The sequence below is a fragment of the Drosophila virilis genome, chromosome 4 (genome assembly GCF_030788295.1).
Source record: "Drosophila virilis strain 15010-1051.87 chromosome 4, Dvir_AGI_RSII-ME, whole genome shotgun sequence".
Taxonomy (NCBI): domain Eukaryota; kingdom Metazoa; phylum Arthropoda; class Insecta; order Diptera; family Drosophilidae; genus Drosophila; species Drosophila virilis.
The window spans coordinates 19,929,089-19,951,145 of NC_091546.1; the positions used below are offsets into that span (position 1 = coordinate 19,929,089).

General features: G+C 41.1%; 3 protein-coding genes across 6 annotated transcripts; 1 reads left to right on the forward strand and 2 right to left on the reverse strand.

Moving 5' to 3' along the window:
* Positions 1 to 261: 261 nt before the first annotated feature.
* On the reverse strand, positions 262 to 3,329 carry Tsp26A (Tetraspanin 26A). 4 transcript variants are annotated; one of them, XM_002051350.4, is made up of 6 exons: positions 2,793 to 3,329; positions 2,644 to 2,724; positions 1,656 to 1,934; positions 1,472 to 1,582; positions 1,213 to 1,329; positions 262 to 1,131 (listed from the first exon to the last, which is right to left on the reverse strand). In XM_002051350.4, the coding sequence occupies exons 1-6, from the start codon at positions 3,075 to 3,077 to the stop codon at positions 1,063 to 1,065; spliced, it is 942 nt and encodes a 313-aa protein (XP_002051386.1). In that variant the 5' UTR covers positions 3,078 to 3,329; the 3' UTR covers positions 262 to 1,062. The 4 variants fall into 4 exon arrangements, with proteins under 4 accessions (XP_002051386.1, XP_032293549.1, XP_015028177.1 ...); XM_032437658.2 differs by lacking the exon at positions 1,213 to 1,329 and having other exon boundaries at positions 2,793 to 3,328; XM_015172691.3 differs by lacking the exon at positions 1,472 to 1,582 and having other exon boundaries at positions 2,793 to 3,324.
* A 336-nt stretch (positions 3,330 to 3,665) lies between these two features.
* On the forward strand, positions 3,666 to 16,487 carry Kdm5 (Lysine demethylase 5). Its single transcript, XM_002051349.4, has 4 exons — positions 3,666 to 3,845; positions 8,257 to 9,901; positions 10,065 to 11,479; positions 12,030 to 16,487. Exons 2-4 carry the CDS (start codon positions 8,314 to 8,316, stop codon positions 14,883 to 14,885), a joined length of 5,859 nt encoding a protein of 1,952 aa, XP_002051385.3. The 5' UTR covers positions 3,666 to 3,845; positions 8,257 to 8,313; the 3' UTR covers positions 14,886 to 16,487.
* A 1,399-nt stretch (positions 16,488 to 17,886) lies between these two features.
* ifc (delta4-sphingolipid-FADS-like protein ifc) lies at positions 17,887 to 21,874 on the reverse strand. Its single transcript, XM_002051348.4, has 2 exons — positions 21,282 to 21,874; positions 17,887 to 19,032 (listed from the first exon to the last, which is right to left on the reverse strand). The coding sequence occupies exons 1-2, from the start codon at positions 21,677 to 21,679 to the stop codon at positions 18,465 to 18,467; spliced, it is 966 nt and encodes a 321-aa protein (XP_002051384.1). The 5' UTR covers positions 21,680 to 21,874; the 3' UTR covers positions 17,887 to 18,464.
* Between the last annotated feature and the right edge of the window lie 183 nt (positions 21,875 to 22,057).

The window sequence follows — 22,057 nt, forward strand, 5'->3', positions numbered from 1 at the left end:
TTTTGAAAAACTCATAATGAACACAACTCACGTGCTTAGTAGCTCTTATGCAATAATACAAGTTGTTTAAATTTGCAGCACAGTGCAAATAAGGAAATACATTAGCGGAAAAATAAAGGTATTATGCAAAAATATATATATATACACACATGAGTTATATATTAATTATTATATTTTTTATATATTTGCAAGCTCGTCAAAAATCTAATTAGCAAACTACTTTAAATTGTATTTTTATTTTAATTTTTTTTTTTTAATATTTTTCATGTGCCCCCACGCAAAAGTTTCTGGTTTTTGTTCATTGGTGTTATAAAAAATATTTGTTTTTTTTTTGTTTAGGTTTCATAGTGATAGATTTTGCTGCTTACATAAGAAATGACATTTTGTGCTCTAAATACCCTTACAGACGAGTTTTCGACTTCAAAGTGAGCTTCATTTATTTATCTACAGCTTCTCTATTTAGCTTATATAACAAATATCTCGCTAATTTTATTTCTTGTTAATACAAAAATTCTGTTTTGTGCGTTTTTTTCGCTCTGTTAGGGTATTTTTAAGCTTCGGTGTGCCGAAGGTCTTGTTGTGCGTCAAATTTTCTTTGCAATTGAAATATATATAAATTTTTCTTTTTGTTTGTTTTTGTTCTTTTTCGTCTCGTTTCTATACATTCACTAAAAATATATCACAGCTGCATTTCGAGTTAATTTTTTTTTACTCACGTTCGTCGATTTTATGTAAAAATGTATAGAAAATGTTGGGTAAAACGAAGCGTACGTAAAACAGCAAAAAATTTGGCAACCTAGTTAATAGTTTAGTCAATGTCCATAGAGACGGAATGCGTTTGCGTTTAGTAGACACTCATATATATAGTTAGGTAATTATAGTATAGGTAACTAACCGAAGCGTAGATTTAGATGATGCATTGTGTTGTTATAGTTGTAGTTGTTGTAGTTGTTGAGTTGTTTGTTCAGTTGTTGTTGCTAAAGTTCAATTGCCGCTAATTGTTGTTACTGTGATTGTGTCCTTACCTGTCTAGAGTGCTGTGGGGGCAGCGTGCGCCATTTGTCAGTGCCATTTGGATTTTTGTGTATAGATATCGGCGCGTAGGTTTTGCGCAAAGCAAATGCCCAGAATCTGTAAGCATATAAAAGCGTATAAATAAATGCATTCGCTAGACGTCTAATATAAAACAAATAAACGAAAACAAACTGAGACCTGAAAAAACATAACACCGATAGCTGCCGTGGAAATGATAATTAAATTATGCTCAATCCATTCTTCGCCAGCCTGGACGCAGCCTTTTTCATAAATAATCTTGGACAGCTCCATGCCCTGTGCCGTGAATAGAAAATCGGAAATCAAATCAGAACGCAACTAAAGCAACGCAAATGCCAATAAAGTTAACAATAATGATAATAAAAATACATAAATTGAGACAAAAGCAAGACAATTATCGTTGAGCTCTGGCCAGCACCTGCGTGATGAGCAGGGCTACACAGGAGGCAGCCACGCCTATTAGATTCGTCTCCAGCCAATCCTCTCCAGCGCGCAAGCAACCACGCTCGTGTATATTTCTATCCACTGGCTGCATGCGTTTATTAATAAAAAGGATTAAGCCTGCAGATCACCAGAAGAGAGAGACTCATAAATAAACTTACATAGCCCTCCTTGCGCACATCGTAGCCGCATTGCTTGTTCTTGATAACCTCCTGCGGTCGCCGGCGACAGCAGGAGAAGGGCACACCACACGCCTCGCGGCTGCCGATTGCTATCGAGGAGCAATTGAAATAATTATTGCTATCCCAATCCTTGGGCCCATCAATGCCGCAACACTGCAGCCAATCCTCCTGTATCCAATCTATAAGATTCTGCTGATCGGGATCCTCGCGGTAGTGTTTGATAAAAGCTCGCAGGCCCTCGGTGGCCTGATCTTTGATCTATGAACAAATTAAATAAACAATTAGTTAGCTGCATTCATTGTGAATATATCAATGTCAAATGTTATTCTATTTCTTTCTAGTCTTATGCATTGAAAATTGAGATTCTGGAAAATATCCATATTCAGTTTCTGCCTTTTCGAGGAAATCAAATGTCGACGGTTTCACATGGAAAGAGCTCACTTTACAATTGTTCCTAAGTCAGATATTAAATATGATTATCCGAATAAATTAAATGAGTATAGTAAGTAAGTACCTCGCTTGGTCAAGATATTTTGAAAAATAACAGATTTCACTGTGTTAGCTTTCTCTAAAAGATAAAGCCTGATCGTGCCCAATCGGCAATTAGCACTAAGGGTTTCTATGCCAAGTTCTGGTATATGTAATATGATATTCTTCATATATTTTTTAATCAAAATTTTATGTAATTTTTAATATATTTTCTGTAACTCTTTTAATTCTTAGACTCTGAAATGAGCTTTTCGAATTGCATGTTTTCCATGCTACAAATATTTCTTGGCACAATTAGCATACCCTTTGATCTGTAAGGGTATTTGACTAAACAGACTTATCATGACATACTCGTTATCTGAGTAAAAACAACTGAAGAACTAGTTATGTACAAGGTTTGTTTACATTAGTTGGGCTAAATTTAGCCTTGCCCACCAATTCGTGAGCAGCATACTAAGCGTAAGCAGTAACAACATACCCAGCCTTTGTCCTTGAGCACAAACGCCAGCCCGCAAAAGCCAATCTCACTCAGTAGCAGCACGCTTAAGAATATGGCATACTGTGAATAAATAATGCAACGGTTTTATTTATGTATTGAGAGCAAATTATTTATTGTGCTGTACTCACGGCGCCCAAGAGGCAGGTATTTTCGCGCAGTGCACCCACGCTGCCCATAAAGCCCAGCATAAAGGTGATGCTGCCCAATATGATGAGCACAAAAGCGGGATCGAGTGCGATAAAGGTGAGCTTGCTGATATTACGGAACATATCCTTTTCCATCCAGGCCCAAATGCCAATGGCGAGCACAAGAAGTGCTGTCAGCCAGATAAGTACATTGCTGGTGAAGAGCAAATATTTGAGGCAGCAACTGATTTCACTTGTTTCGCGACGATATTTGCGCACTGCGGGCATTTTGCGAGAGTCGATGGCGGCAACAACAACTCGACTGAATTATACTAAATGCTACGGAATGGTTATGCTTGTATTGTAAACTATTACTAATGACTGGGTTCGTTTTATTTTACTAGAACGAAAAGCTGTGTTTACCAGCCACACAGATTTTCGACTTAGCAATTGTGCGACGGAAACAACAAATAAGAAAACCTGTAGGCTAGTGCGAGAAGTATGATAGTTGTAGCCTTTTTGAGTCGTATGTTATTAACATCAAACTGTAAACTGCAAGCTTTAACTTTGCCTTAGTCTCAATATGAGCGTTGCCACATTGTATTTAACTGCTACATGAATTTGCTTGCAACAACTTTATTTCAATGTATTTGTGATTATACTGAACATTTTGCTCCACCAGCTAACATCAATACTCCTCACTTAACAGCATTTTCGCATGCATAACAACACAATTATTCAAGCAGTTAACATATTTTCTTGCTCACTTAACAGAATATACTCCCCCATTTGAACGAGCCTACATATTAACTTTGGTATTTTCTGTATGTATTCTTGCGGCATTGCGGTATTTAAATAAACACAATAGTTAGCCACACTGATTTTCATCGTCGTGTGCAGTTGAAAAGGCAGTAGAGAAGATCAGTACCAAGAAAATAAATATAACAATTCAATACAAATCAAATTTATTAAGTGCTGTGTGCGTAGATCTATGAGATATTTCGGGCAAGTGCACGCATACAAACAGCGTGCTCGGCCCCATTACCTATGACGACAGTGAGTTTAGTTTTCTTCCACTTCTACCCTCTGTGTATGCGTGCGTGTGTGAGTTTCGCTGATGGCTGAAGCTGAAAATGTTTAATTAGCAGGCGAAATATGGACAAAACGCATGCATATAATACGCCAAGCCCAAAACGTTGCAACAAATCAAGCGAAACCCTATGAAAAGTCTAAAGTTAATAAGTGCGCCCTGAAAAGACAATTGGAATCAACCCCCCGCGTTTTAATCAAAGAAAAAAACTTGTATGTGTGCGGCTGCTGCTGCGACCACTGCTAGCAGCGCAGTTTACAAAAAAAAAAAAAAAAGAAAAAATTATAATAAAAAGTGAAAATATAGTTATGAAGGCAAACCTTTGCTGCAAAATTGATACAATATTTTTCGTGAATTTTCTGTGAATTTATAATAAGCTCACGCAAACAGCGAGGCAGTGGAGCAACGTTGTAAAGTGCGTTCTCAGCCTTTGGTCGCCATCATAGCAGAGACGTTGCCGTCGACGTCGCTGCCTGCCTCCTGTGCGTGCGTGTGTGTGTGTCTAGCGCAGTTAATCCCTACAAATATTGTGATCCCACGCTTGAAATATCAATTTCAATTATAGGCCACTTAATAATTATGCAAAGTATATAATTTTGTAAAAGTACAGTGTTGCATTTACACACACAGGCACACACACACATCACAGTATGCTTGAATATATGTATATTATACATACAAACATAAAACATTTCAATGTGCAATATGGTGGACAGTGCGTAAAAATCACAACGTCGACGTCAACGTTTGTTAACTGCTTACTATTTGTAGTAGACATTGTTGTTGTTGTTGTTGTTGTTGCTGCTGCTACTTCTGCTGTTACTGGGCTTGGTTGGCAACGAAAAACAGTTTTGTGAACAGTGTTTTCAGATGCAGCTAAGCCAAGTACATTAAATCAATTGCATTTGACAAAGTAAAAAGACATTTAGTGCTAATTTCGCTAAACATACATACATATATTTATGTATGTATAAAGAAATACTGTTGTGTGCTTCTATACGTATACCTGTGCGCGCTCGTGTGTGTGTGTGTAAATTTGCGTGTGTGTGTGTGTGTGCTCGGTTGAAAATGGAAATTATATAAAACCCCTTTATGTGTGCGTGAAGCGCTTTAGATTAAAACAGCATGCGGCTGTTAGGCTTTATTTTCCCAAAAAAAAAAAAAAACTAACGATCAATATGGCAAAATAAGTTGTCGCAAATCGTTGTCAACTTTGTGAAATTCTAATAGTTGGCAAGCGTGCAGCGTTCGCATTTTACCAATCAATAATTTTGCAAACGTCAATTAAAGCAAAAAAAAAAAAAATTGTGGCAAGAAAAAATGAAGGGAAAATAAACATGCGGAGCATACGCACTCACGCACTCCCTATGCCATCTCTCATTTGTACATACACATAAATACGGTACTCGTTGCTCTCACGCGGAGAGAGAGTCTGCCTGTCTGTCTGTCGTTCTGATCAAGGAAATGACAAAACTACACAACACTCACACTTTACTCTCGTGCTTGCTAACTCCCTGCTTTTTGCATTGACGTTGTTCTTCTTCATTTTTGGGGTGGTGGTGGCAACGTCGCCCCACTTTTGTATGCGAACCTTTTCTGTAGATGTGTGCGTGTGTGTGTGTGTTTGTGTTTGTGTGTAAACTGTAACAACAACCACCAAAGGCAAAGCTTTTTTGCCCAGCGACTGCTACGGCGGCTTCCTTTTGTCTATTTGGACGCTGGAAAAAAAAAAAAAACGTTAACCGGAACTTTAACGTCGCTGCCGGCGTCGATGCCGACAGCGACGTTTTTCAATATGGCTTCTTTTACCATTTCAATTTCATCACACAATAAATATAAACATTTTGCATGTGCCCAGTAGTTTTGCCTGGAAAAACATACGCAATTAATGTTGGACAGCAAGAGCTTTTCCAGCAGCAGCAGTAACAGCTAAACCAACGGTTTGAGTGCGTGCGCTGCTAAGAACAAATGGTCTTACAAATTTTCTCACATATGGATGTGCGCGCGTATGTATATGTATATATGTATATGTATGCACGCATGTAAGTACGTACATATGTATGTATGTATGTATGTATGTGTATTGAATTGGTAAGTTCTGTTGCTATCGGTCGTTATGTTATACATGCACACTGTATAAGGTGTGTACATACTAACATACATGCATGTATATATATTTATTTTATGTACGTATGTTTTGCGCTCCACTTTTCTATGCAACAAATTCATGTTTTCCTGTTGCACGCTTCCAATATGCGCCACATACACACACAATTTATTTATGAAACCAAAAACAAAAAAAAAAAAAAAGTGCGAGAATATTTATTGAACTTCTCTTGTTAGTTTTGTCAAAGCACGATGATGTATGGCGTGTGCCTGAGCCTGTGATAGTGTTAGTGTAGAAAAGAAAACTAAATAAAAATAATATGCCACCATACGATGTACATTACCAACGCTGCAATTGTGCGCTGCATCTAAACTTAACTCCCACTCGCACACATTTGCCTCGCTCACCGCTCACTCACACTCTTTCACTCGCTCTCACGTCACGCCGCCGTAAGCTCAAAAAGCCACCCCCATCCCGTCGGTCCCTAGCGGGCATTAGGCGTTCTTTGATCACGTAGACGCGTTTGCTTGTCATCTGTTTGTGTGTGTGTGTGTGTGCCATTTTTGCGATTTGCTTGCCACCCGGTGAAACAGTTGGCAACACTGGACACAGGTGGTAAGATTTTCCATCTGATGACATGTTTATATATCCATCCAGATACAAACATACATTATTAAAAGAAAGTTTTCCGCAATTTGCGTGCAATTTTATTTGATCAGAACTTAACGCAACAATAGATATTTGTAACTGTGCTAAAAGTTTTCCTAAATGTTATTTATTTGTTTGAGACTTCATGAAAGCTTTTGGCTTTCAAGTTTGTTTCTATGCGAACTGGCCACGCGTTCAACATTTAATTTCAATATTGATTTAATTTGGTTGAGGGGGAGGCGAGCTTGGTCTTTTGTTGCATTGAAATAATAATCCAAAAAAAAAAAAGAAATTTGTTTTCTAGCAGCTGAGGCGGCGTCAACAGTCATGACCTTACCTACCTGTCATTTTTTAGCCTGTATACAAAAAACTTGTTTACTAAATATGAATTATATACTATGGAATTATAGTTGTAAAAGCAGTCTACGACTTTGCCAATAAGAAATATAGTAGATTATACCTGATCCGCGCCAGTTATTTTACTCGAAAAATAAAATCTAACTTGCACGGGTTTCGTCTTTAACCGGTTTATTTTTTTTATTAGCCAGAATTTTTCTTACATTTTCCATAGAATTTTTGTTTTGCTGTATATTTGTATATTCCAAACTTCTTATGAACGCACATCTTTAGCAGGTAAAAAACAGGAATTAAAGTTTGTTTGTTTTAAAAAGATTTTACGCATTTTCCCAATAATTTTCTATAATAATAAATGAAGATATTTTAAATGCATTTTCGTGCACCTCAGAAGCACGAAGTGGCGTGTGGCCTGGCTATTGAATTACTTAAATGTTGAGGGTGCAAACATACATTTTGTATTATTGCAATTTTATTTTTATCAATATCAAAACGTACGCTGATAATGTAATCAAGCTTTAGACGAACTAAACCGACTACAAATGCACATGCAGGCAGTGCAAATGCTTGTATGTGTGCGTATGTTTTGTATGTGTATGTGTGTATGTGTGTTTGTAGAATAGTCTCCGATTTTAATGCCAGAATGGAACGACACACAACCCCCACGTTTAAACGACGAGAGGCGCTCACACACACACACACACACACACACACTAATTCTATAAATGCCGTTTACTGTTTTTGTTTACCTACCTGACTGCCAGTACGAGAGGGGTTGTGCGTTTTTTTTTGTGTGTGTGTGTGTTTACTCTCTTTCTCTCTCCATCTCTCTCTTTTACTTATACTCTTGCAATTACAACTTTTCACTTGCGTTCGTTGATGCGTTTAAACCATATGAAAAAGGTTGGCTGGTTGTTCTTGGCACAGTGTTGAGCAGTGTTCCAAAACACACACACACACACGCACACTTGTAACTCTGAGCTGTGCCTGTCTGTTGGTCACACTTGGCAGGCAAGCAGGCAGGCAGGCAGGCCGAAAACTAGAAAATGGCCATGTCTATTGAGATTGTGGATATTTCAACCCCAAAAAGCAAACTGAAATGTATACGGGAGTCAATGAGTTACATTTACTAATAACTGTGATTTTGAGCGAGCAAGTAGAAAGTACATAGAACTAATAGACGCGTTTATTGAAAAATAAATATATACAAATTTCATTCCATATTTTAATAGTTGTTGACTAAACGGCATTCTATACTCATTTTGCAGAGCTGAACAAAGGGTCAGCAGCCGTTGCAGCAGTTCATTTGATATTGAAAGCCCCACATGTCCGCCAAAGCCGAGGCGGACAATCTAGCCGCCAGCGCAACTGGCGGCGGCTCTGGAGGCGGTAATAGCAACTCCAATGGCACCGTAACACCAGCGCGACGCCTGCGCACACGCAACTCAACCGGTGGCAGTGGCAGCGAGTCGGCCAAGAAGAACACCAACAACAGTACCCACAATAATAATAACAACAATAACAACAATACCAACAACAACAACAACAATAATAATAATAATAACGAATCAGCTGCAACGGGCAACGATGGTTCAGCAGCAACAACAGGAATCATGCCAACATCAGCTGGTGGAGGAGGTGGTGCAGCCACCGGTGGTGGCGGTGGTGGTGCTGCTGCAACTGGAGCGACTCCCAGCTCCGTGGAACGCCCCATGCCCAGCGTGCCGATGAATCATGCCAGCAGCAGTGTTTCGGCCAGCAAAAAATATCACAATAGCTGTCCGCATCCAACGCCCACAGTGCACAAGAAGTCGCTGCACACCAAGCCGCATAGCAGCAATAAATTTGATCAGGGCAAGAACGAGGAATTCCATTTTGATACGCCGCCCGAGTGTCCTGTTTTCCGGCCGACAGCGGAGGAGTTTAAAAATCCATTGGCATACATTAGCAAAATACGCTCCATAGCTGAGAAATGTGGCATTGCCAAGATATTACCGCCGGAGAAATGGTCACCGCCATTTGCTGTCGATGTGGATAAGTTACGTTTTGTGCCACGCGTCCAGCGTCTCAATGAATTGGAGGCCAAGACGCGTGTCAAATTGAATTTTTTGGATCAAATCGCCAAATTTTGGGAGCTGCAAGGCTCCTCCCTGAAAATCCCCATGGTGGAGCGCAAAGCTCTAGATCTATATACTCTGCATCGCATTGTGCAGGAGGAGGGTGGCATGGAGCAGACCACCAAGGAGCGCAAATGGGCCAAAGTGGCCAATCGCATGCAGTATCCATCCAGCAAGAGTGTTGGTGCCACACTCAAAGCCCACTACGAGCGAATACTTCATCCCTTTGAGGTCTACACCTCTGGTAAGGTATTGGGACCTGGCGCGGCACCTACTGCCGTGAACGCAACGCCCGTCAAGCTCGAGGATGTTGGCACCGATTACAAGGCCCATGAAATACCCACACGTCAGCAAATCGCGCCGCCAAATGAAAATAATACGCGTCGCTCGAAGCGCTTTGGCAATTCAAATGCCAGCTGCGGCCTAACCACGGTCAAGCCAGGCGCTGCTGCAGTCACCATCAAAACGGAAACCAAGGAAGATTTTAAACGCGATCTTTTGAGCAGCTTCAATGCAGTCAATGCTGGTGGTGGTGGTGGTGGTGGTGGTGGTGGTGGTGCCGCTGGCGGCGGTCAATCAACCGGCTGTGGGGCAACAACACCTGCACCCAATACACGTGCCACCCAAAAGAAAGCCAGCACCGAGCCACAGCAACCGCTTATCGATCCGCTAATGAAGTACATCTGTCACATTTGCAATCGCGGCGATGTCGAGGAGTGCATGCTGCTCTGTGACGGTTGCGACGATAGCTATCATACCTTCTGCTTGTTGCCACCACTGAGCAGCATACCAAAAGGTGAGTTTCATTTCGTCAATATACTCACTCATATTCATTGATTGAGGATGATCTTTATTAGGATTCATCAGGATATCTCCGATTCGAGCTATTTTGATACAAATAATTATATGCTTTAGATTTGCTATCTCTAATATTAATTCATTGTTGTTCTATCGACCAGGTGAATGGCTGTGCCCACGTTGCGTTGTGGAGGAGGTGAGCAAGCCGCAGGAAGCTTTTGGTTTCGAGCAGGCCGAGCGTGAGTACACATTGCAGCAGTTCGGTCAGATGGCCGATCAGTTCAAGCAGGAATATTTTCGCAAACCTGTGCACTTGGTGCCAACGGAGATGGTGGAGCGCGAATTCTGGCGTATTGTCTCCTCGATTGATGAGGATGTTACAGTGGAATATGGCGCTGATTTGCATACTATGGATCATGGCTCTGGTTTTCCCACAAAGAGCTCACATTATTTGCTGCCCGGTGATCAGGAGTATGCCGAATCCAGTTGGAATTTAAATAATCTACCGCTACTGGAGGACTCAATACTGGGGCATATTAATGCCGATATTAGCGGCATGAATGCGCCTTGGATGTATGTGGGCATGTGCTTTGCTGCCTTTTGCTGGCACAACGAGGATCACTGGAGCTATTCGATTAACTATTTGCATTGGGGCGAGCCAAAGACTTGGTACGGTGTGCCCGGCTCCTGTGCCGAACAGTTCGAGGAGACCATGAAACGCGCCGCGCCCGAGCTATTCTCCTCGCAGCCGGATCTGCTGCATCAACTGGTCACGATTATGAATCCCAATATATTGATGAACAATGGTGTACCCGTATATCGTACCGATCAGCATGCCGGCGAATTTGTCATTACCTTTCCGCGCGCCTATCATGCCGGCTTTAATCAGGGCTACAATTTCGCCGAGGCCGTCAATTTTGCGCCAGCAGATTGGCTTAAAATGGGACGCGAATGCGTCAATCATTATTCAATGCTGCGTCGCTTCTGTGTGTTCTCGCACGATGAGCTAGTCTGCAAGATGGCCTTGGAGCCGGCCAAGCTGACTTTTGGCATTGCGACCGCTTGCTATATAGACATGGCCGAGATGGTTGACACGGAGAAGAAACTGCGCAAATCTCTGTTGGAATGGGGCGTCACACGCGCCGAACGACGCGCCTTCGAATTGGTCAACGATGATGAGCGCCATTGCCAGGAGTGCAACACCACCTGCTTTCTATCGGCCGTTGCCTGTGAGTGCAACGATAAGCTGATTGTCTGCCTGCGCCACTACACGGTACTCTGCGGCTGTGCGCCAGAGAAGCATACGCTCATCTATCGCTATACGCTGGACGAGATGCCGCTGATGCTGCAAAAGTTAAAGGTTAAGGCGCACAGCTTTGAGCGTTGGCTATCCCGTTGTCGCGACATTGTCGATGCACATACGCCCACATCGGTGACGCTGTCCGAGCTGCAGGAGCTCTGCAAGGAGGCCGAGACCAAAAAGTTTCCCTCATCCCTGCTCATCGATCGGCTCAATGCAGCCGCCATTGAGGCGGAGAAGTGTGTCACGGTTATACAACAGCTGGGCATTAATAAGGTAAGAGATTGCTCCTTAATCTTATCCGAACTGATTTGTGATAATTGCATATATAATTTATTTTCAATATTTTACTTATGAAAATTTGCATCTTTTTACAAACATAATTTACTTAGGAAGAATTTAATATTGCAATATTCTTCTCTTTTTGAAAATCTTTTTTTTTTTTACGAAATTGTTTTTTTTTCTATACTCTACCCGAAAATTTTGATATATGCCAAGTATATCTACTTTGTCAGGCGCTTGAAAGGACAAATCTTTGACTCTATAAATATATTTAAATATATACTTATGGTATATAAAATATATATATTATATATATATATACATTTCATATGTTAATATTATAAAGTTAGCATCATGTAAGACTTTTGATAATTTAAGGTATTATTTTTTTTTTTATAAAAAATCCAACATAATCCTAACTTAATCTTCCCTTTAGCTATGCTTTATTATGTTTATTAAATGTTATATCATATACATAAATATATATGTATAGCTGTAGATTAACAATTAAAACCAAAAATTATTTAAATTGTATATATTGAAGGTGCGCACCCGCTCCGATCACAATCAGGAAGCAGCACAATATAAGCTGACCATGGAGGAGCTGGAGCTGTTTGTGCAGGAAATCGATAATCTGTGCTGCATCATAGATGAGGGTGCCTCGGTGCGTGAGCTGCTTGTGCTGGGACGACAGTTTGTGGAACGCGCCGATTCGCAGCTGCAGCTATCGCTTGAGGCGCTCGAGGAGAACGATTTGGAGACGCTCATCAATGAGGGCAGCTCGTTGCGCATTGAGCTCCAGCAGCTGGATCAGTTGCAGAAGCGTCTCAAACAATGCAAATGGTACAAACGCTCCCAGGGCTTGCGCGAGACCAGCTCGAAGCTGACCTATAAGGATGTAAAGAACCTGTTGCATACGGCAGCCGCTGATCTGGATCCGACCGATCCGTATGTGGATCGTGAGATGCGTAAACTGCAGCAAATTGGCGCCGCTATCGAGGCATGGGAATCACAGGCAGCTAAATATTTTCGACGACTCAATCAGCAGCATGAGCTGGCCGAGATTGAGCAGTTTCTTAAGTCCGCCAGCGAAATCAATGGGCAGGTGCCGTCGCATGGCGTCTTAAAGGATGCACTGCGCAAGGCACGGGAATGGCTGCGTGCTGTGGAACAATTGCAGCAAAATAATCACGTCACCTACTGTCACACGCTGGAGGCGATGATCGATCGTGGTCTCAATATACCCATCCAGCTGGAGGAGCTCGGTCGCATGCAGGGCCATCTGAGTAGTGCACATCAGTGGAAGGAGAATACGGCGCGTGCGTTCTTAAAGAAGGGCACATTCTATACGCTGCTGGAGGTGCTGATGCCGCGTGCAGATGCCATCAATATTGACTCGGATCTCAAGCCGCGTTTCCAAGATGATTTCCTAAAGGACAAGAATCCCGCCGAAATAGTGGCCAGCTTCAAGCATGCCGAGGAGCAGGAATTGCGCGATATGCGCGATCTAAGGCGCCAGAATATGACCAAGAATCCCTTGCGCGACGTCTTCTGTCTATGCAAGTCCGAATTTCGGGGCCTCATGCACAATTGCCAGCTGTGCCGCGATTGGTTTCACGAGGATTGCGTGCCACCGGTGCCGGAAGCCCAGCCACTGATGGCCCAACAAAATGGCAATGGCAATGGCAATGGAGGTGCAATTAATGGTGGAGTTGGAGTTGCATCAATGCCGGCACAAGAAAAGTGGCTGTGTCCGAGCTGTGTGCGTTCGAAGCGTCCACGTTTGGAGACCATTCTGCCGCTGCTCGTGCAGCTGCAACAGCTGCCCATACGTCTACCTGAGGATGAGGCGTTGCGCTGTTTGGCGGAGCGTGCCATGAACTGGCAGGATCGTGCACGCAAAGCGCTCAGCAGTCCCGACGTCAGCGCCGCTCTAGATGCCATTTTGGTTCAACATCAGAAGCGTCGCACGGAGAGCACCAGCTGCGGCGCCGCCGTGCTGGGCAACATAAGCAGTCCAAGGAAGCCGCGACGTACGCACAATCTGTCCAAGCAGGAAGCCAACAATGCGGGGCGTTCCGAGTCAGATAACGAGGATAATGGGGATGATGTGGATGACGATGACGATGACGATGAATGCCGGCTGCGCATTGTGGAGGATGGGTATAGCAATGATGAGGACGAGCAGCTGCCGCGACACGCGGCCAACAATGTGCAAATCACCAGCAACAACAACAGCAGCAGCAGCAGCAGCAACAACAACAGCACTGATCTCTTAAAATTGCTCTCCGAAAGCGAAATTGAGAATCTGCTCGAGCTAATGATGGAGGGCGATTTGTTAGAGGTGTCGCTGGATGAGACGCAAGAGCTGTGGCGCATACTGGAAACGATGCCGCCGACAACGCTGCAAGCGGAGGCAAAATCGCGTGTCGCCCAACATTTGCAACAGCACCGTCAGCAGCAGCAGCAAATCCAGGCGACAACAGGCACACTGGTGGCAACAACCACATCTAGCATCCATAGCGGCGCTGAGGATTCCAATGATAGCCTGCTTGTGCAGAATAGTCCGAGTCCCGGCGCTGGCAGCGGCGCGGCGCAGGCGGCGGCAGTGCGCAATAAAAAACGTCGCTCCAATGATGCCAGCAGCGCCAATGTGGCTGTGCCGCGCAAGAAACAGAATACGCCCAAACAGACGCCGGGCAAAAAGTCGCAAGCGGTGCGCAAAAGTGACAGCAAGGCGAGCAGCTCGCCCGGCGTCGATGCGGATGCCGAGAACAAGCAGGCGAACGGTGGGAATACAACGGCAACAACACCAACGACACCGGCCGCAACGACACCAGCAGCTGGCGCCACGCCCATGCCGGCATCTGGCCACAAGAAGCGCAAGCGCACAACCACTACGACAACAACAACAAACACAACAAACAATAATAATAACAACAACAACAATAACAGCAGCAGCAGCAGCAACAACAACAACAATGGCAACGGCAATGCCGGCAACACGCCCACCACAGCGGGCAATAACAATCCAACAACAGGTGGCGCTGGTGGCGGCGGCGGACAGAAAAAGCATGCGCAACGCACACAGCAAACGGCACAGGAGGATGACGAAGAGGAATGCCGTGCCGAGAATTGCCATAAGCCAACCGGACGTGAGGTGGATTGGGTGCAATGCGATGGCGGCTGCAACGAATGGTTTCACATGTACTGTGTGGGCCTGAATCGTAGTCAAATTAAGGCCGACGATGATTACATATGTATTCGCTGTTCGAAAACTGTCAGCGTCGGCGTCGCCGGCGGCAGCAGCAGTTTAACGGTGACCACAACGACAACCAGCAGCCTGACGCTGAGCACAGGAACGCCAGGGAAGCAGCGAGCAGCGCAGTCGGCGCGGTAGACTGCAGAAAATGTGGATTGGATCGCAAGCAAAACCAACAACAACAACAACAACAAGAACAACATCAATTTGACAACGGTTGGCAGCACCCTCGATTAAAGCTTGTAATTTATCGATAAACTGCTAACGCAGTGTTTATCGCACACGCATAGACAAAACGAACTCACACACAGACACAGAGAGAGAGAGAGAGAGAGAAGAGCAGCCAACACTCACGCAACGTAATGCGTTAAACGGTATTTACTAAGTTTTAGTAAAAAAAAAAAAAAAAAAAAAAAAAAAGAAAAAAAGTCACTTAAACGTTTTGTGTAGTACATATTTACTAATTATTGCTATTATAACGCAAACGTATTTCAAAATGCAAATATGAGCAGAAAATTAACACACACACACAAACGGACACACGCAAACACAATTGAAAAAGTAACTAATTATGTGAAAATTCAATTCAACTGTAAAATGCAAAATGCAAAATATCAACAAATTTTGTATGTGTAGGCGCGGTACACACTTTACGTTCGTTAAACGTTCTATTATATTTACCTTATGTAAATATATATATATATATGTAAGTATATATATATATGTTTATATATACATGCATATAATTAATTACCATTACCTGCTACTATTAGTTTTTGTTAATTTAATTTACAGTTTGTGTTCGCTTTAAGTTTTGTGCGACGCGCGCGCGTTTTTTACGTTTCTTTTTTATTATTTCATTCAAAAAAAAAACTTAAAAAACAATTTACATATTTTTTACTTCTGTACAGTTTTTCCGTTTGCTTAAAGTGAAAAGCCAAGTAAAATTTAATTGTTAATTTATACACATTTATATATATATATATATATTTATTTATATATATATATATAATATCTTCCAATTTAAATGCGATAATTTTGTTCGCGTGGCGCGCTGTAATCAATTTTTCTCTTGTATGTTTTATTTGTTTTTCCTATTACAGAATGATTGATTTATAAATAAAAAATAAATAAATATGTAGCATAAATACACAAGATAAATAATAATAAATAAAAAACAAAAAAAAAAGAAGCAAAACCAACAAAAACAAAACACTTGATGATGCAACAAATGCATCAGATAATACATTTAATATAAATAAATTGCAGCCCTAAAGCTAAGTTTACATTTAAATAAAAATGGATATAAACAAATGTATAATTTTTAATTTAAATCTAGTAAGCTGATTAGAGAACAACACACTTTGAAAAAACGAAAAAGAAAAAACCCGAAAAAAAATTGCAAAAAAAAAAAACAAATAACTTCTTAACGTACAACAACAAGCTTAGAATTATGCGGTAGAAAAAGAAGAAGACGAGAAAAAACACTTTGTAAAATCATTTTTTAAGCGTGTAAAAAAAAAACGAGCGGGGTAAAAAAAAAACAGCCCAGAAGAAGAAGAAGAAGCAAAATACCCTATCATATTAAGGCACAACCATTTTATTTAATTAAGCTAACACTGTACGATTTCTTTCAACAACAATTCAAACCCTACCGCCCCTCCACAAGACCCCCCCCTCAATATGTAATTCTATTATACATATAAATAAATTATATATAAATAGTATTTAAAAAGGAAATTAGGTATCATGTGTTTTCCTTAAGCTTAGTGTTTAAGTTAAGTTATGCATGCATGAATATGTCACTTACTTTTCACCTGTATCTGTCAGCAGTTGAATTTGAGCTACGCTTTGGCCAACACGTGCACCAGGCCAAATGACAAATTGCCAGTTAGTCATAGATTTGGTAATGCGCCTACCGTCTAGCAGGTATGTATGGTTGGCTTTAGGCTAGACTAATGGGAAGCACCTGGCGTTGCGATAACACCTTTTATATGGAAATAGATATCGTTGTTGCTTGTTTGTAAACATATATTATTATTGTAGCTCTAAATGGCAAACCTTATGACAAATCTATCGTCAACAGTGTGCAGAAATGTTACACTATTTATTAAGTTGACGTTTAACCAAGCACATTTTTTGGTCGTGAAAAGTGCTTTGTCTGCTAGCTTAATATGTAAAATTAACGTTGCAAGCTACTTTAACTGCATTGCAAACATTAACCATGAGCTTTCTGATTCAGTGTTGGTCAACGTTTGGTTAAAGACTGTAGAAAGTATGTTAAGAAGCCTTTTCGACTCGAATACTTTTGGTTTATTAACTCATTTGAGTTCTATCTGAACATTCGCTCGCTTTTCACTTAAATCACGTTCCAGTTGATGAATGACTCATGAAAAACTCTGTTGACAAAATTTGTAGCCACAATTCAAGCTATTTTAAGATGCACCCAAACGTAATTTTTGCCAATTAGCTGTTATCTCAATTAGGCCCAAAAAAAAAAAAATAAATAAAGCCAAATATCGCTCGACTGTAAATAAACGTACCGCTTTTTAGATTGTCAGCTCCTCATGACAAGGGAGAAGCGTAGTGGATAATTTAATTGTGTTTATCTCTTGGGCCCTAAAATTGCTCACAATTAGAACCTACAGATTTCTGAAATTTTAAATTTATTCACAGCTTGCGGTTAGGACCCCAAATACACCCAAAATGTATTAAAATAATATCCTATAATAAGATGCGTGCACAAGATTAATTGCAAATCATTTTTTACAGGGTATCCAATTGCTTGTAAGCAACTTTAATTGTATAATGCGCATGCATCAAATGATCGGCCCAGCATTTCGCATTCGTTATCCAAATTGGTAAGTCGGAAACTTTCCATTTGATATTATGTAAAATAGACAAGGTCAATTGGGTGTTTCGTGTGAGCAGCTTTTTAGAGGGCATGTTATGTGCTGTATCGTACGCTTATCAATCGCACGCAGCATTTTATCAGCCTCAATTGAAGTCAATCAGGCTGCATGTGCCATAACCGATTCACATGACACACGGCACATATAATTATTAAAATACATTATATATTTATATATATATAAAATGTAATCACCTGCGGGAAATTGAGCAACAAATGTTCAACAAATTTCAGTTTGTTGTTGTGTTCTTTATTACATACGCATACGAGTATATGTGGGACAATCGTTTCTTGATTTTATATATACACATATATATATAAATTTGGTTTAGAGCGTAATGCCGCGTAAAGTTGAGTTAACGTTGGTTTTCAGTTTCACATATTTCTCATTTTTTTTTGGTACTTGAATGTCAGTTACAAGAGGCTATCAAAAATAGTTGGCTGCATCTGGCGACAATAACTAAAAATATACAATATTTAGTTCTAGCTTTAGCTCTCTTCAGTTGTGTGTGTGTGTGTGTGTGTGTGTGAGTTAACAATAATAGTTTAATACAAGCGCTTAAGCTTTACATGTTCTAATACTATAAATACGTTAAATCAACTGTGGCAAATTGTTTGCACTTAACCAAAACTAAAGCCAGCCATAAAAGAGCAGGTTGTTCATGTTACAGTTGACAGAAGAAGAAATAAAAAACAACAAAGTTCTAAGTATCTAGTTCTAAACACTGAGATTACATAATGCCAGGAAACCGCTAGTAAAATCATTGCATCATCCGCGCCCGCAAACTGTGCTTGTCTTGGTCGGATTAGGAGGCGAGACCGCGCTGTCGCCGCTTGACACGCGCATAGGGACCCACAGCGGGATCCATCACAAAATCGTAGAGCACACGCGTCCAGCTGGTGTGCTGTGGCATCGTCTCGTAGAACTCCTTGGCGATGCGCTTCACCTCCGGCAGCCGGGAGCCGGGCACGGCTGGAAAATCATGATGCTCATTGTGATAGCCCACATTGAAGGTGATCCAATTGAGCGGGCCATAATACGAGTATGTCTCAAAGCCCTTGGCGAACATATAGTGCTCCGATATGAAATGGCCCGCCACCGGATGCAGACCCATCGCCAGTATGGAGCCAATCAGCAGATAGGCCATCGCCTTCCAGCCAATAAAATAGACGACAGCCGCATTGAATGCCAGCTGTATGATCGTATTGATGATCTCCAGTCGTGTCGGTGGCTTCGGATTGATCACCAGCGGCCGGAAGATGTAGAAGAACGGCTGCAGGCACACCCACATAAACTTGCCAAAGGTCGTGTCGAATAGTCGCGCCTCCAGCAGGGTGGGTATATCCGTATCAATCACCTCGTCGCCTTGATAGCTGTGAGGATTAGGAAAACAAAAAAGAAACAATTGTTAAATGAAGAAATAGCATAAAACTGTATTTTTAGCATATTCCCAAAAGGAACTCCCAGCTAATGCCTCATTTCCCTTTGACAAAATCCTATAGAGAGTCTCTTTCTCAAACAACTTGACATGAGGTTAAATTTGACATGCGGAATTGCTTGAGTTTTCCTTATCGTTGAATGAAACTAAGAGAGGTTTCTGAGTTCTAGTCTGGTTCGACTTTTTTATAGCATGAATCAACCTATAAACAATTGAAAATTGACGCATTAATTATGATTTATGTGGAGAAACCGGAATGCATGGCAACAAATATCAAATGTTATCGTGATTGTGTTTGTAAATAGTTTTATCAATTGGCCAAAGGGAAAGCCGCACAAAAATTCCAAGACCAGCTTTTGGTTCTCACAATTCGACGTTTACCGATCCAAAAGGGAATCGAACTTTCAACTATATCAAACATTTGTTCATCTCATATACATATCTATCATGGGATATCTTTGAGATTTTCCCCGAGTGATTTTTGACTTAAACTTCAAATACGATTCCATTTAAAAAAAAAAAAACTAGTTTGCCTTATCATTCGGGTATTGGCACCATAAACAAGGTATTCAAGCAACTAATAGATAAGATAAACGCGACCCACTAATCATTAGCACCTGTGTCCCAGACACGCGTGAGCCGAATGTGCCATTCTCTATGTCTCGGCATGTGACTCAGCTGTGGGTTATCTATCTATATTTAAGTGTGCGGCTTAAAAATCCGGACAATTCAATGACCATATAGATTAACGGCGTACACCTGGTCTATTAATGAGTGGGTCCCAGAAATTCATGGAAACACAGTTTATTTATAAAGAGCCCTACATTCTTATATATCCTGTATTAATTATATTTACTTTTCTTTCTGGCCAATTGCGAATCCAATTCAAATATCCGTTAACATTCTTTTATTACACCAAAATGTTAAATAACAGTGCACTGATCTATGCTCAAGCCGCAATATAAGAGTTAACATGCTTATAAACCCATAACTCTGTAAGGCTATATTGCTTACGCTGTTAACATAACAGACAAATGTTGTGAGATTTTCCGATAACATTCTATTATTACAACAAAATGTTAATAACAGTGCACTGATCTATGCTCAAGCCGCAATATAAGAGTTAACATGCTTATAAAACAATCTGTCTGTAAGGCTATATTGCTTACGCAAATAACATAACAGAAGAATGTTGTGAGCTTTTCCGATAACATTCTGTTATTACAGCAAAATGTTAATAACAGTGCATTGATCCATGCTCAAGCCGCAATATAAGAGTTAACATGCTTATAAAGCCATCTGTCTGTAAGGCTATATTGCTTACGCTGCTAACATAACAGACGAATGTTGTGAGAGTTTCCTTCAGTTTACCTTCAAAGATAAGATTTGTTTGGACTTGAGATAGTGGATAAGATAGCCAAAGGGGGCTTATAAGAACTAACACACGCTCCGTCTGCCTGTTTCTCTTTCATCTTTTATAATTGCCTAACAAATAAATCAATTGCTACACTCTCATTAAAACGGCATTCGAGGGGCCCGCGCCAAAGTGCCGACTGATAGACCAGAGCGAATGACTCAGATAGGCGACGCAAACACAAATAACAAAATGAATAAAAAAATATTATGAGCAGCTACGTGACCAATTGAAACACTTATTCAATTACGAACGTTACTGATATGAATAAAATAGTTTAAACCATAAAAACTTTCAAATCTTATCGCAATCATAAACGCGCTATCGATGGTATATGGGCAAATCCCCAGTTATTGCATATTATTTATTGTTGACTCACAAATGCGAACATTTCAAAAGGAAGTATTATTCAAATATACGTCGATAGCACATAAATTACAACCCAAAAGCTTTAAATGGATTTATTCTTTGAATTTTAATGCACACTTTTTATACACAAACAGCTTATCAGAGAGAGAGAGAGAGAGAGAGAGTGGGAGAGAGAGACATTTTATAAGGGAAATTTTTGACGAGCGGCATTTGGACAGTGTTGCAAAGCGGCCCTGCCGGTCTATTAGCTAACAAGAAGGTTGCGGGCAGCGGGAAAAGCTCTCACATGGCTACGCCCAGAAACATTTTATTTGTTTTTATATGTACATACACACACACATATATATATATATATATATATATATGTGGTATATAAGTAACGTCATCAAGTGTCAGCTTACCGATGATGCTCCAGGTGATATTTCTTGAAGGATATGCTCATGGGCAGGCCAATCGGCAAATTGCAAATGAAGCCCAAAATGCGATTGTGCATGGGACGGCTGTGGCCGAAGGCCAGATTGTGCGATATTTCGTGCACGGCCAGCATGAGCGAATGATTCAGAATGCCGCCAAAGCAATAGGCCATCAACAATAGCCAGGGCCATGACAAGTCCTTGACAATGAACAGGGCCAGTATTTGGGTTAGCACCATGGCGCCGGCAATCCATTTGAAGTTGGGATCATGGCCAAACAGTTTCTTGATTTGCGGATATTTCTCGAGTATAATTTTGCGACGCGATGCGTGCGGCTCTTCCGTGTAAACCCATTCAAAGTCGTTGCGCGACACTTTTTGGCCCATTTCTCTAACTAAATATATTTGTTTTGTACTGTTTATCGATGTTGTGTTCTGAGCGTTAAGTGTGACGGCTTAAACACAGAGCTTTGGCATTATCGACCGATGCGGCGGGCACAAAACAATAGGTGTTTTTTTTTTTTTTTTTTCTTAAAAGTAGCGACAGCAACGCGACATCGGCAAAGTGAAAATTGTAAATGAAGCCGCAGCAGCGGCAAGCCACCCACATAGCAAATTAGTGTTGGTAAATGCCAAAATGACATGGTTGCTTCCGTATATCGATAACAAGCCAGCTTTATTTTTCAGTGCTGCCAACTCACGCAACTTATTGCTACAAATATGCAATCTCAAATTGCGTCTTTCAAATCGCAGGTGCACTTCCAC

Coding starts and splice junctions, on each gene's coding strand:
- Kdm5 (XM_002051349.4), top strand. CDS start 8,314: ATGTCCGCCAAAGCCGAGGCGGACAATCTAGCCGCCAGCGCAACTGGC. Junction 9,902..10,064: donor ACTGAGCAGCATACCAAAAG/GTGAGTTTCATT, acceptor TCTATCGACCAG/GTGAATGGCTGTGCCCACGT. Junction 11,480..12,029: donor AACAGCTGGGCATTAATAAG/GTAAGAGATTGC, acceptor TATATATTGAAG/GTGCGCACCCGCTCCGATCA.
- ifc (XM_002051348.4), bottom strand. CDS start 21,679: ATGGGCCAAAAAGTGTCGCGCAACGACTTTGAATGGGTTTACACGGAA. Junction 19,033..21,281: donor TATCACCTGGAGCATCATCG/GTAAGCTGACAC, acceptor TAATCCTCACAG/CTATCAAGGCGACGAGGTGA.
- Tsp26A (XM_002051350.4), bottom strand. CDS start 3,077: ATGCCCGCAGTGCGCAAATATCGTCGCGAAACAAGTGAAATCAGTTGC. Junction 2,725..2,792: donor ATACCTGCCTCTTGGGCGCC/GTGAGTACAGCA, acceptor ATTTATTCACAG/TATGCCATATTCTTAAGCGT. Junction 1,583..1,655: donor ATGTGCGCAAGGAGGGCTAT/GTAAGTTTATTT, acceptor AAACGCATGCAG/CCAGTGGATAGAAATATACA.